At 42.2% G+C, this 13,338-nt stretch overlaps 1 protein-coding gene across 3 annotated transcripts in view; it reads right to left on the reverse strand.

Moving 5' to 3' along the window:
• SLC35F5 (solute carrier family 35 member F5) overlaps positions 1-13,338 on the reverse strand; it is a 405,130-nt gene that overhangs the window by 146,517 nt on the left and 245,275 nt on the right. For all 3 annotated transcript variants that reach the window (XM_085647333.1, XM_085647335.1, XM_085647334.1), the window contains exon 13: positions 1,648-1,752. In XM_085647333.1, the coding sequence (XP_085503459.1) occupies positions 1,648-1,752 (105 nt within the window). The remainder of the gene's footprint in view (positions 1-1,647; positions 1,753-13,338) is intronic.

Raw genomic sequence — 13,338 nt, forward strand, 5'->3', positions numbered from 1 at the left:
GATTTAATATGTAGCATTGGGAAAGGCATCGCAAAATTACATTATCACAATTAATTCTTAATGTATTTATTTCTCCAAAAGAACAATAGTTTTCCTCAAGTAGGTGCCTCTTCCCGTTTGCAGCTAGCTCTCAGGAAAGCCACAATCCTAGCCCCAACCGTACATTTCTAAATGCAGACAGAGGGGTTGAATTTCAGTATTCACTGGTCCAGTTTGCCTAGAGTTACGCCTGCCCTGCTTTGCTTGATTTAGATTGAGAATGTCCCTTAGAATTTTTAGGCTCTCTGCAAAACGTTTGTGGACTTGGCTGCAGAATGTAAGGTATTTGATGCATAGAATGTTTGGAAGAAACATACCTACCAATCTCCCTAACTAAATCTTGAGGGCTATGTGCATTAATAATGACAGAAAATATTTGGAGAAAAGCCCCCTTATATTTAGGTAACCTTTGTTTGGTTTGCTCGTTTATGAGAGTCCTCATCGGGTAATATGAGTCAGCTGTCCTGATGCATTGAAGACAGCAATACAAAGAAGCATTTCCTGTGGATTCATTAAAAAAATTCATTGTTTTGGATTTTATGTTGTAGCTAATGTAATTTATGGCGGTACTTTATAAAAAAAAATTATATCACAGTGGTTCCGGGACCTTACTAGGGTTCTTTCTCTTTTTTATTCTTTTGTCCTTTTAACTTTTATTTTGTCTGTAATCTTAATGAAAGCAGTTCATTAATACCAATACAATATCTATAATCGATCCGATAAAGAGAGCGTTTTGAGTCTTAGTTCCACCAATCGAACGCCACTTTTTGTAGTGTTGTACAGTTGGAATGCTGGGTATAGCTGCATTACTAAAGTGTGGGACAGGGCAACACTTAGTGGTGAGATGGTAAATGCATTTGCAATGCAATAGGGCTCGCAATTTGCGAAAGTTTGAGCTACTGGCATTGTAAATGACAATGCCTTTTATTTATGTGCTTTGAAAACCTGCAAGCGGTGAGTAAACATGCACTTTGTGCTTATAGTCCTTGTTTGCCAGAAACAAGGGGGGCAGCAAAAGATGTGCAGTTACTGCCAGCCTTGCTTCTCGTAAGCAACGACTATAAGAACAAATTTCGTGTGTACACACCGCATGCAGGTTTTCAAAATACATAAATAAAAGGTATTGCCATTTACAATGCCAATAGCTCAAACTATTGCAAATGCGAGACCTATTGCATTGTGAATGCTGGTTATTATTTCCTTTCTGAAAAGAAAAGGTTTAAGGGAGTTTTTGCTTTGGGCATACAACCTCGGAGAGGAAAGAACCCAATGCCTCAGAATGTAGCACAGTGGCAGCTGAACCATCAGTACACCTTTACGATATCTGTGAGCAGGATCCCTGGACAATGGGCTCTGCGTTTCATCTAGTCATTTTTATTTCGTTCAGACCATTTACTTCACATCAAAATACTCTTAAGACGGATAGGTATGGGATTTCGCTCCGTTTTGTGTTCAGATATTATCATTTCTGCACTAGTTCATTTGATTTGGATGCAAGATTTGTGATGTGATATGTTTGACATACTTTTGGACTTGCATTGATATAAATGCAACACAAAACACTTCTTTGAGATACAGGAAATACACTTACAAGACTATTATTCTTACCAAAGAACATTGGTATGTCCAGCTTATCTTCTCGGTCTACTTTCCTCTTAATCATTACAATGTAGACAGCATAAAGCATTGCTCCAACTAAAGACCACAAGGAACCTAAAACAAAGAATCTAGGTTAAAACAAATATATATTTTAAAAACATTTTAAGACAAATTTGTTCACTGTTAACATCAATAGCTGAAATATTCTCCATTTCTAAACAACATGGAACAGTAACGACCAAGAAGACCGGCTCAACAAGTATATAAATTTGAGATGGTTCCCAATCATCCTTCCCCAGGGTAGAAAGACAACATGCCCACCTTTATTAATGCAATGTACCTAATTAACTACATTATAAGAATGAAAATCTACTCAAGCTCAATATTGGCAAATGTAGAATGAAAACTGAAATTAATAAGTAATATTAGTAGATCTGATCATTACACTAGCAACTTTTCTGTCATCAATTGTAAACAAGCAAAATCTAGAAATGCAGTAAATGTGAAGCGTGTTTTATGACTCATAAGTGTTCTTTATGTCTCTATTATCATTATTCGTGTGTGACCGTCCTCCTGGAAATCACATCTCTAGTGAACATCAACACCAGTCATCCATAGCTCTTTCAACGGATGAATTATTAAAAGATATTCAAATCACTCACTCATTAACCATTATTTATAAGGTCTGGGGCTAGAGACGGCGTTAGCCGTCTCTCCAGACTTATGTAATGAAAACTATACACTATAATGGTATACATTGCATACAGAAGGGGATTCTGTTTCACCACCCTTCAGCCATTGCTCAAGCTGAAGTGCGCTCACACATTGAGACCTCCAACAAGCAGTATTTATAGAGTAAGGCATTGACTAAGCCCTTTTTAACTTTTGATTTATTGACCACGTCAGTCACATTTTTGGAACAGCCCATAGGATAATCATTTTTTTTTTACATTTCTTTATTGGCCATTATAACAGGCAATATACATGTTACAGCATTTACACATTGTATTACAACGTGGATCTACTGATACAATAGTTAGATGACTTATGTCTACAGTTTTCCTTTCGTTTTTGTCTGTTTCTTCTTTTTGTCCTCAGTGATACCAGTTTTCAATTAGAGTACAGTGTTTAATGAACTTAAGAATTCTTTTAAGCTCCCCCCCCCTTAATTAACCGTTGCCGCTAAATGATATCCTATCCCCAAATGTAACGCAATTCGTTATGTGTCTGTTATCTCTTGTTCTGACAAGGACTAACTGTCGCATTGTGGTGGTCTTCCTCCCCCAGGACAGTTGGAGCCTGAGAAGTCGACTCTGCTAGATCTTCTATCTCTTGTATCATTGCCCCCCACGCCAACAACACATCTGGGATCTTAACATCACTTCTGGTCTTTCTCATTTGGTTTTCTTCAACCAGTGCCCATTCTTTGAGATCTTTCTTCCATTTGTGCACCTGCGGGCCCTGTGGGGATAATCAGTGGATCGCTATTCTTCTCTTGGCTACCGTAAGACCCAAAACCAGGAATCGTCTAGTAGTTTTACGTTTGGGATTTTTGGGGATCATGCCAAGAAGGCATGTGTGTATCTCTAGGGCTATTTCCCAACCCGTGATTCTGTTCGGTTGTTCCAGAATCTCTGCCCAAAATTTTTGTATTACTTGGCAATGCTAAACCTCATGGATAAAATCGGCTTGGGCATGCTGGCAACGAGGGCATATGGGGTCTCTGGATGGATTGATAGAGTGCAGCCTCCTGGGCGAGAGATAGGTTATAGGTACAATATTCTATTATATTTGTTCAAATCTATTACAGACCGAAACGTTGCAGACGTTTTTGTGGATCTTCCCCCAGTCTTTCGTCGATAGGATGTGTGCACTGAGGTCTTGCCATTTTTCCTCGGTTTTCAGGGGCTTATTCGTTCCATAGGACAATCATTTGGTGATTAGAGTGTCAGTAAAACTGACTGACAGCATTTAGCCCTTTCACAGTCATGTTCGCATAAGGGGCAGTGACGAGAAGCTACAAAGGAGTTCCTCTGCAAGCACAACAGCTCCCTTCACACCACACTCCATTAAGCTGTGTGGGCTAGACCTGACGCAAGGGGCTCAGGGACGTGCTTACCTGTTGGTAGGCCCTCCCTAGTCAAGGACACCAATGCTGATGCACGTCAACTCCTTCCACCGAGGGCGAGCCATACTGAGCCATGTGTTCTGCACTATAGTGGTAATGATGTTGCTAATGTTTTTCAAACAGGTCCTCAAAAGAGACAGTAAGTGTCGAGTAAAGTGTACTTTAAAAACTTTTCAAGTAGAGTAGGATTTTGGAGAAACAGTCCTCTCTCAAATTGTAGAATCTTATGTTGATTGCAGAGTTTATTATCATACCAAAATGGCCTCTACATTTCCCCACATGGTTTGTCTGGTGCACGTCATGTCTTCCAGTAGACAGTCCTTACTTTGTTTTCACGAAGCAAGTCGGCTCAGTCTATAGTCTGTCTCTTTTAAAGCAGAGTCGTTCTGCTGGAAATGACGGGATAATGCTTTATATACATCAACGTATCTGCTGTACAATATTCTAAGAAAGATTAAATGAGTGATTGCTAGATAGAAAGGAAGCTCAATTGCTTGTAGGTATTATTAAGTTTGATTTGCGTTGCGTGCTTTAATTTCATACTTTTGATTAAGAATTTTAGCTGCTATTTCACAGTGGGATGCACCTTTATTATAACAAGTATTGGCAATGCCAATCGGCCTGGCATGTTGTATGTTAATGTAGAGAATTCCAAGTACATAGCATGGGAATAGATAGGGGAATAGATATGTATTTGGGAGGAAGCAAAGAAATGTACAATAATATTGGTATAAGGTAAAAGGTCAGGGGACAGTGGAACTGTCAAGCCATGCCTAAAAAATCCATATAGGTTAATGACTGCTCCCCTACCATCTGTGCTGCAGCCAAAGAAAAACACAATTAATGATCTAGTTATCTTAGAAACTTTAATAGCATAACAAAGTAATGTGTGCCCCTGAAAGTTCAACCTCCGGCAGATGGACAAAAAAACAAAAGGATCACAGCTGTGTGGAGGGCATGTACATTTTTGTGAAAGCACATAACTCCTGCCCAATCAAAACATGTACTCCTGGCTCCCAACATGTGACGGAGACAAAGTCCCTCTCTAGTGACGCTCATATCATTTTCTGGCAACAACTGTGCTGTCAAGTCAGGCCACAACAAATAGGAAGTCAAAGTTAAATGGCAATAAGTGGCTTTCTAAACAGGTTTTAAAATAGCAGGTGTCCAAAGTTTTGATGCATGTTTATACTTGTTAATACTTTGGTGTATTAAGTGTTGTAATAAAACCTGCTCTTAATACAAATAGATTTTGCTGATTATTGCAGTAATTGCTCCATGATGCTGTGCTATCCAGAACGTCTGAAGTGGTAGGTCTGAAATAAGAACCAGTGCTTACAATAAACACACATACACTTGCAAGGACTGTCATTACAAAACATAAAGACCTCCACTGAGATACAGTATAGAACGTCAGTCATACAGCTCCTCTACTGGATGAGTCTAAGGGCATACCATATCATAAGCTATTTTTACCATCAGCTTCTTCCGCTTGCTGGCACTTTGGTCCTTACAGTCAGGTGTATTGCCTTAACTGACCAAACTATAAAAGGCACCTACGCACAGTCTGACTAGGCTCTGGTGCACAGTGCACATCACACAAGTGGTGCAAACCAAGCACACTAATTCCTTCAACAATATATGAAGCACATCTTTTTCACCACCTCACTGTTACCTGGTGGGCAGTGGGAGGGGAACGTAATGAACGTGTAAGAATAAAGGCAAAAATCCAAAACTGCTGGAAATGCAAGACCTGAGACAAAACAAATGCAGCAGTGCCAGAGCAGAGGCATTTATTTTCCATTCACTCAGACCCAGCTCCCATTGAATAAACAGTCTGTCAATGTTACGCTGTATATAGAGCATGAATGAGGTTCTCATGTTTCACAAGGTGAAATGTATTGCATAGTGCCACCTACATTTAAACTTAGCACATGTAATCATATTAACTTTCAATGAACCTTCTCATTTAACAATAGAAGTGATGTCTTATCTGAGATTGTAGAAGAAGGTGACCTTGCTGTGTTTGATTTTATTACATTTGTTTAACCTCCCCTCCCCCCAAAACAGCCAAATAAGCGTAGTGTTGTAATTGAAAGATACCCTCTTATAGGCAGGAGTCAGGTAGCCGGTTCATGTAGATTAAAAGCTGCAGGTTTATTGAAGAAGTTATAGCTTAGATTACAAGTTACATGGTAAACACCCCAATAAGAGAAGCATCCTCACTGCTCAGTCCACTCTAAAGGACACTCCTCCAGGCACTCATCAACATTCCAACACATCACACGCTGGCTGAGCAGCAGGAAACAGAGAATCTCAGTCAGTCAAAAGTCTTTATTCGGTTTAAGTGCAAACCATAAAAGCATACTACAATATAATGAATAAAAAAAGAACACTTAAAAGATACAGGTTTCATTTTGAATGATCAATAGCACCTAAAACATATAAAAACAGCTAAATATATAATTTAAAAAAAGGAACAATTACATTTTATAAGCGTTTAAAAGAGGACACAATTCATTTCCTCAGAAATCTAATAACAACAGATAAAAAACTCGCAGTGTTAAAAGTTTCCCAAACATCAGTTAACATTTGAAGGTAGAGAAGAGCAGGTCTCACCTGCACAAAGCCTTTGTTTTTTAAGATAGGGAGTAAGAAGCGTTTCCTGATATCAATAAAATGCTCACAGAAGAAAAGAAAGTGTGTGATATCCTGTGGTGAAAAATTATCACAGGAACAAGGGCCGAGATCCTCTACCCTTTTCCAACCTTTCTTTTCTCCAAACAGTAGATGTAATTGATTTAGTCTAAATCTAGTCAATAAAAAACGGTGATTAGCATTTGTGACATATCCTAAGTATGGTTCCATGGATGGTGTTGTTTTACATAGCTGGTGAGCCCTGACAGTTACCTTTTTCAGCTCATTCCCTTCCCGATCCATGGTAGCTATGTGCATAAAAGTTTCCTTACACCATTTTATGTCTCCCTTTACTAGAGCGTCTGGTGACTGGTATAATTCAGGTCGGCCCAACTTTATTGCCAGTTTCTGAATGTATTTCAGCCAGGGTATGCATAACCCATAATCTAGTGACATACAATCTTTCATGATCGTACGATTGAGCTGTAGGTCCGGGTTTAACCAAATGCTGATCCATTTCAGTAATGGGGCCACAGCAATGGAGTCTTCTACAAAACCAATTCCAAGCTCCTGATGGGTATTATAATTAGCAGTTGAAATCGGAACGGATAGGAGATTTTTTAAAAACCTATTCTCAACAATCTGTATACTTTTAACATTTTTAATACCCCATACCTCTGCTCCATACATTGCTAGAGAGAAGCATTTGGCTCTATAAACTTGAATAAGGGCCTTCATTGGCCTGGCGCCTAACTTCCTAGCAAAACCTAAAACAGCCACAGTCGCTCTAGTTAGGACAATCTTTTTTGCTGTTATTTGGGTTACCCACGAACCTTGATCATCGAAAAGAACACCCAAGTAAGGAAATGATGATACCCTGGATAATGGATGGCCCCCACATTTAAAAGTTTTAATCTTTGAGGATTTTGGTCCAATGGCCATTACATGCGATTTTGAGAAATTGACAGTAAGATCCAATGCCTTCATAAAATCCGAAAATGAATCTAACAATAGCTGAAGACCCACCCCCGTTCTAGCAAGTAAGGCGGCATCATCCGCATATAAAAGTGCGGGAATTAGGCATTTCCCTGCACGCGGAATATCATTGCATGAGGTGATTAAGGCATTATCTAATTTATTTATGTATAGGGTAAAGAGCAGGGGCGCCAAAATGCACCCCTGTCTAACTCCATTAGATATGGGTATGTCTTCTGTACAGTTGCCCAGTTGGTCATACCGGACCGTGGCCGATAAGTCCCTATGTAAATCAGCTAAGAAGTAGACGATGTTTTTGTCTACTCCGTAGGATAGGAGCAAAGACCACAGTTTTGACCTATTTACACGGTCAAAAGCCGATGACAGGTCCATAAAGGCTACCAATAAGACTCCCTTCTTGGCCACCGTGTATTTGCCTATTAATAGTTGCAGGTTCAGACATTGATCTATGGTACCCATCCCTTTTCTGAATCCATACAGAGCCATGGAGAGTGTTCCTGTTTCCTCTAACCACCCAGTCAGTTGGGCAAGGACCACCCTGCCCAGCACTTTCACAGAAGAATCTATTAGGGATATTGGGCGATAGCAACTCGGGTCACCTCTGTCGCCTTTTTTATATATAGGTATTATAACCGATTTCGCCCAAGTGGGAGGAAGACCCAAATGACAGGCATTAACAAAGACATTAAATAAAATTTTGGACCAAGTTTTTATGTCAGATTTAAAAAGGTCTGCCGGGACTCCATCGGGTCCCGGAGCCTTGTTACTTGTCATTTGCATGATGGCATGTGTAACTTCTAGTTCTGTAAAGGACAAAGTATAATTCTCCAAGTTTAAAGTAGAGGCCACCCTTTTCCCATCTCCATCATACACCTGTTTGAAATGACTAAACCATTTTTTTTCTTGAATACCGCAGTCAAGCTCATTATTACTTTTATCATGAAAAAAAGGCTTATTGACCACGGACCAAAATTTGGCACTATTTTTAATTACATCTATAGATAAAAGTTCATTCCATGCTTCCTCCCTAATTTCATTTTTACGCTTACTCAGCCTTTTTATAAGCTTTCCTAAGTACAGCGATTTCCGCTTTGTCAGATGGCACAGCTTTCAATGCTCTCATTAACTTCCGTTGGGCTATTGAGCAATTGTGATCAAACCATTTCTCCCCATTCAAGGGTTGCCCCTTCCATACTTTTTTAAGGTCGCTATTGACCTGGGAACAAATTTTGCCATAGGCTGCCAAGACCTCATCGCCAGTAATCCCATCTTTCAAACAGGTAGACATTTCATCCCCAACCTTTTCCAGCAAATTTTCATTGAAGTCCTTTGGTACCACACGGCACCATTTCAGACGACGTGTTTGATCAGTGGGCCTTATATCCAAAATTCCAGCAGCGAGAGTGTCAGATTCTCTTTTCCTTAGGTCGTCGGACAAGGTCAGCTGGACAGGATTATGATCACCATAAGTAGACCAGTTGACCTTGTACTGACTCACACTGTCTACTACAGTTGTGCTTACAAAAATATAATCAATGGTGGAGCCCAAGCCACTTCCTTTGTATGTTGGGATATCATCTGTATAAATAGCGGAATAAACCAAAGCATTTCCAGCGAGGAGCTCCTCTAGGTACATACCCTGCGGTGTATGTTCAAAATGAGTATTTTCTTGGTTTGATGGACCTAAGCTGTCGCACACAAAACAATTACTTAAACAACGGTGAACATTAAAATCACCAAGCACTATGACCGAATAGGGATTCTTATTATTGTCATTATACGTTTCCAAGAAATCATATAGACTGACTAAATGTTCATTTGGCATACTCTTGGCAAAAGAATTATAAAAATTGACAATGAGCCAGTTCCCGTTTGAGTTAGTTTGGATTTCCACTGCAAGGCAATAAGGCGAACCTGTCTCCACTTTACTATAAATGCCCTCAAGTTTCAATGAAATGAGGGTTAAGAGTCCGCCTTTTGCCCTCCCCCTACAAGAGGCCACCGCAGCTGACTAAAAAGCGGAATATCCATCCAACAAAAAGGTGTTTTCCGTATCCCAGGTCTCTTGTAGCCCAATAATTTCACAGCCTAATAAGCAGCCCCTCCACAGGGGATCATGCGCTTTACTATTAAGCCCGGCTATATTCCAGCTAAGGACCCTCGTACCTAGAAACTGGGATGGCACTCCAACTGAACTATCCATGTTTCCATCATTAACATTCCTCTCTATAGTCATAACATTAAGGGTGCCCTCCACCCCCGTACAAAATTGGATTTCATTTATCCCCTGGTCCTCCTCCATGGTCAGAATGGGAGCTTCCGTAATGGATATAGGAGGATCCCAATCAAAATCAAGTCAATCATTAGAATCTAAGTCACTCAAAGGTTGAAAGCGATTAGATGTGGCAACGCCATGGAGAAACTGCCCTTCAGAACTGAATACTCTGCCCCTAGAGGGATCATTGATAGGTTGCTTTGTTTGATACCTATAAAAGTATCCCAGTGGGCGGAGAGTAATACCCTGGTCAGTATGTGGGATCAAAGAAGCTCTTAATAGGGCATTATTAACTAGGAATGGATTACTGAAGTTTATTATGACACAGTCCCCCTTGGTATTCTTACGTGAGTGCCCTAGCCATGAGACTCTCCTGGTAGTTAATATCTGATGTGATAATTGTACAGGAAACCCACACTGTTTATTTAACCACGAAACAGATTTATTCTTAAGAGATTCGTGGGATTCTGATTTATTTATCAAGTCACCGTCCATCAAGGTTGGGACATTAGTCAACACTGCCACAAAAGGGGCACACTCAAGGGGTAAATCTGGTTGTGCACCCACCGTGTGCGTAATCCTGGTTTCCCTCTTGCTCTTTGGGCAAAAGTCTGAGGGTGTGGTTTTATTTACTGCTGTCATAGGTACAACATCTGGGGATTTGGCTGAATTTGATGCTTCCTTGGGGTACTTGTGTGACTCAATGGTTCCGCAAGTACCCCCAGCTGCAATGTTCGTAGACTTTCAATTTCTGCCGATAGTTCACCAATTTTAGTTACTAGGGGTTCGACTATCTTAAGAATTTTAGCCTCCATGATGCCAACCAGACAGTCTAATTGGTCAGGATCTATTATTGTTTTGGGGTTGTTAGGTGGAACTTCCCTCAAAGTATCCCCAATTTTGGGCACAGGGCCTGTTTTTTTATGACTACTTCGACCACCTCCCCGTTTAGGTTGTATGTGTTTACGGGGTCTCGGGACTCTCTGGATTACCGGAACCAAAGACTCGTCTAATGGAGCCTCATTAATGTCTTTTGGGACATCTATATTAGCTTCGATCAACTCTAAATCAGAAGAAAAAGGAGTTAAATCTACCAGAGTTGCCGGACCGTGATTTTCAATACTGCAACTCGCACCATGAAATGGCGGAGATGATGTGGTGGGCGTACTGATCAATAAAGGGGAAATGGTGGTGGGGGTGGAGCCCTGGCCTAGTGATTTGCGTCTTTCACTATTTATTTTAGTAACGACTTTTACTAAATAATTATCTAGTGTTGTAGCAGTGGAAGGTTTGTTTCCGAACATAGATTTTGACATGTTCATGGATGCCTCGGGATATATTAAAATTGAATTAAACAATACCAGGCTGTAATAACGCCTACACAAAATAAGGGTTAGCCAAAATAGTTCAATTGAAGAACATCAAACACTTTCTTATCCTGCAAAATAACACCTCAGTTCGTGGGACAGTACAGTTCACCAGGTCCAGCTGATCTGAGATAAATACCTGACACTTTAATAACGTGGCCCGTCCCGGCCTCACTCGGTCCTCTGAGGGCCACAGAGGGCCCGCCCTTTGCCCGGGCTTAGCCCGGTGCCCGCCCGCGCGCGTCCCGTGACGCGGAGGGAGCCGTTTGATTTTAGCGCCTCCGGGCGCGGAAGTGCTGGCGGATGTGGGCGGTGTCAGCAGGAAACCTGGGAGTCGTAGTCCTGCACTCCCCACGTATGGCACCCAATCCAGCAACAACAGCGGTGGTGAAGAGGGAAGAGCGTCCGCCCCGCACCAAGAACACAGAGCGTCTAGCTCCCCTAGTTTGCCCAGGTAAGGACGTCTCCGGTCGTCTCCACAAGCGCCAGTCAGGTCTGCAAAGTTTCCCGCTCCACCGAGGGAGCCGTTTGATTTTAACGCCTCCGGGCGCGGAAGTGCTGGCGGATGTGGGCGGTGTCAGCAGGAAACCTGGGAGTCGTAGTCCTGCACTCCCCACGTATGGCACCCAATCCAGCAACAACAGCGGTGGTGAAGAGGGAAGAGCGTCCGCCCCGCGCCAAGAACACAGAGCGTCTAGCTCCCCTAGTTTGCCCAGGTAAGGACGTCTCCGGTCGTCTCCACAAGCGCCAGTCAGGTCTGCAAAGTTTCCCGCTCCACCGAGGGAGCCGTTTGATTTTAGCGCCTCCGGGCGTGGAAGTGCTGGCGGATGTGGGCGGTGTCAGCAGGAAACCTGGGAGTCGTAGTCCTGCACTCCCCACGTATGGCACCCAATCCAGCAACAGCAGCGGTGGTGAAGAGGGAAGAGCGTCCGCCCCGCGCCAAGAACACAGAGCGTCTAGCTCCCCTAGTTTGCCCAGGTAAGGACGTCTCCAGTCGTCTCCACAAGTGCCAGTCAGGTCTGCAAAGTTTCCCGCTCCACCGAGGGAGCCGTTTGATTTTAGCACCTCCGGGCGCGGAAGTGCTGGCGGATGTGGGCGGTGTCAGCAGGAAACCTGGGAGTTGTAGTCCTGCACTCCCCACGTATGGCACCCAATCCAGCAACAACAGCGGTGGTGAAGAGGGAAGAGCGTCCGCCCCGCGCCAAGAACACAGAGCGTCTAGCTCCCCTAGTTTGCCCAGGTAAGGACGTCTCCGGTCGTCTCCACAAGCGCCAGTCAGGTCTGCAAAGTTTCCCCAGAGAATCTATGGAGAGGATGAATTACAATTTACAGCAGATTATAACATCTCCTTCCATTAGAAAAATAATAAAAATACAACAGGGCTAATGGAAACACAACAGAGCCGTAAAGGACTCTGGCTTAGATAAGTCCTAAAAGTGGTTCAACCCTGTATATTATTCAGGCAGGTCAAATAACAGAACCTTCACCACTTGCCCCTTGCCGAGCACACTCACCAAACTAGGAACATACAGTTAACGCAGCCTCTACTGCACACTCATGCAAATTGGCAGGACCAAGGAAATATACATGCCCTCAATTGCACACACTTTTGGGAAACCCACTACACACTTCCATTGCAAGCAACATATGTTTAAAACGTTCAACTAACAACATCACTCAACCTGGAACTAAGAAAACATATACTGTGGCAGCAAAATCAGCATGACAAAAAAAATTAACCATTACAGGTAACACAAAGTTCTCCACTTCGCTAGGGATATCTCACCCGAAATACACACAAAACCCTGGCGTAGATCCAATACTTAAAGACACATCACAGCTCTCTAGGTGCTAAGTTCAAAGTCACACCTTAAATGTATCACCGAGACCCCAATATAGTTAAACAGTTTAACTTGTCCTTTTATTTTGATCCTGCAGTGCAGTTTGGCTGCAAATTACGCCACTTTCACGTAATCAAAAACTATGATGATGCTGACAAGGATTCCTGCATTGCGTTGACTCGTGGCTGAAATGTGGTCTAGTCTTTAGCTGCTACGTCGCATGTCGCTGTGAGGTGTTCCCAGGCAACACTGATCACAATGCACTCTCACACTTTGTGCCCCTTCATGTGAAAAAGTCATCTCTGACAATTCTTTGCTTAATGTACCACCAGGGTGCAGCAACAAATCATAAAAGCACACCTGTGGTTGTCACACACAGCATCAAAGCACTACTAATAGAGGCAACAAAACAGACAAACACTACACCCTCCAATGAACTCTCATAGAGAAGTGTGT

The sequence above is a fragment of the Triturus cristatus genome, chromosome 3_2, assembly GCF_964204655.1.
Source record: "Triturus cristatus chromosome 3_2, aTriCri1.1, whole genome shotgun sequence".
NCBI classification, from domain to species: Eukaryota; Metazoa; Chordata; class Amphibia; order Caudata; family Salamandridae; genus Triturus; species Triturus cristatus.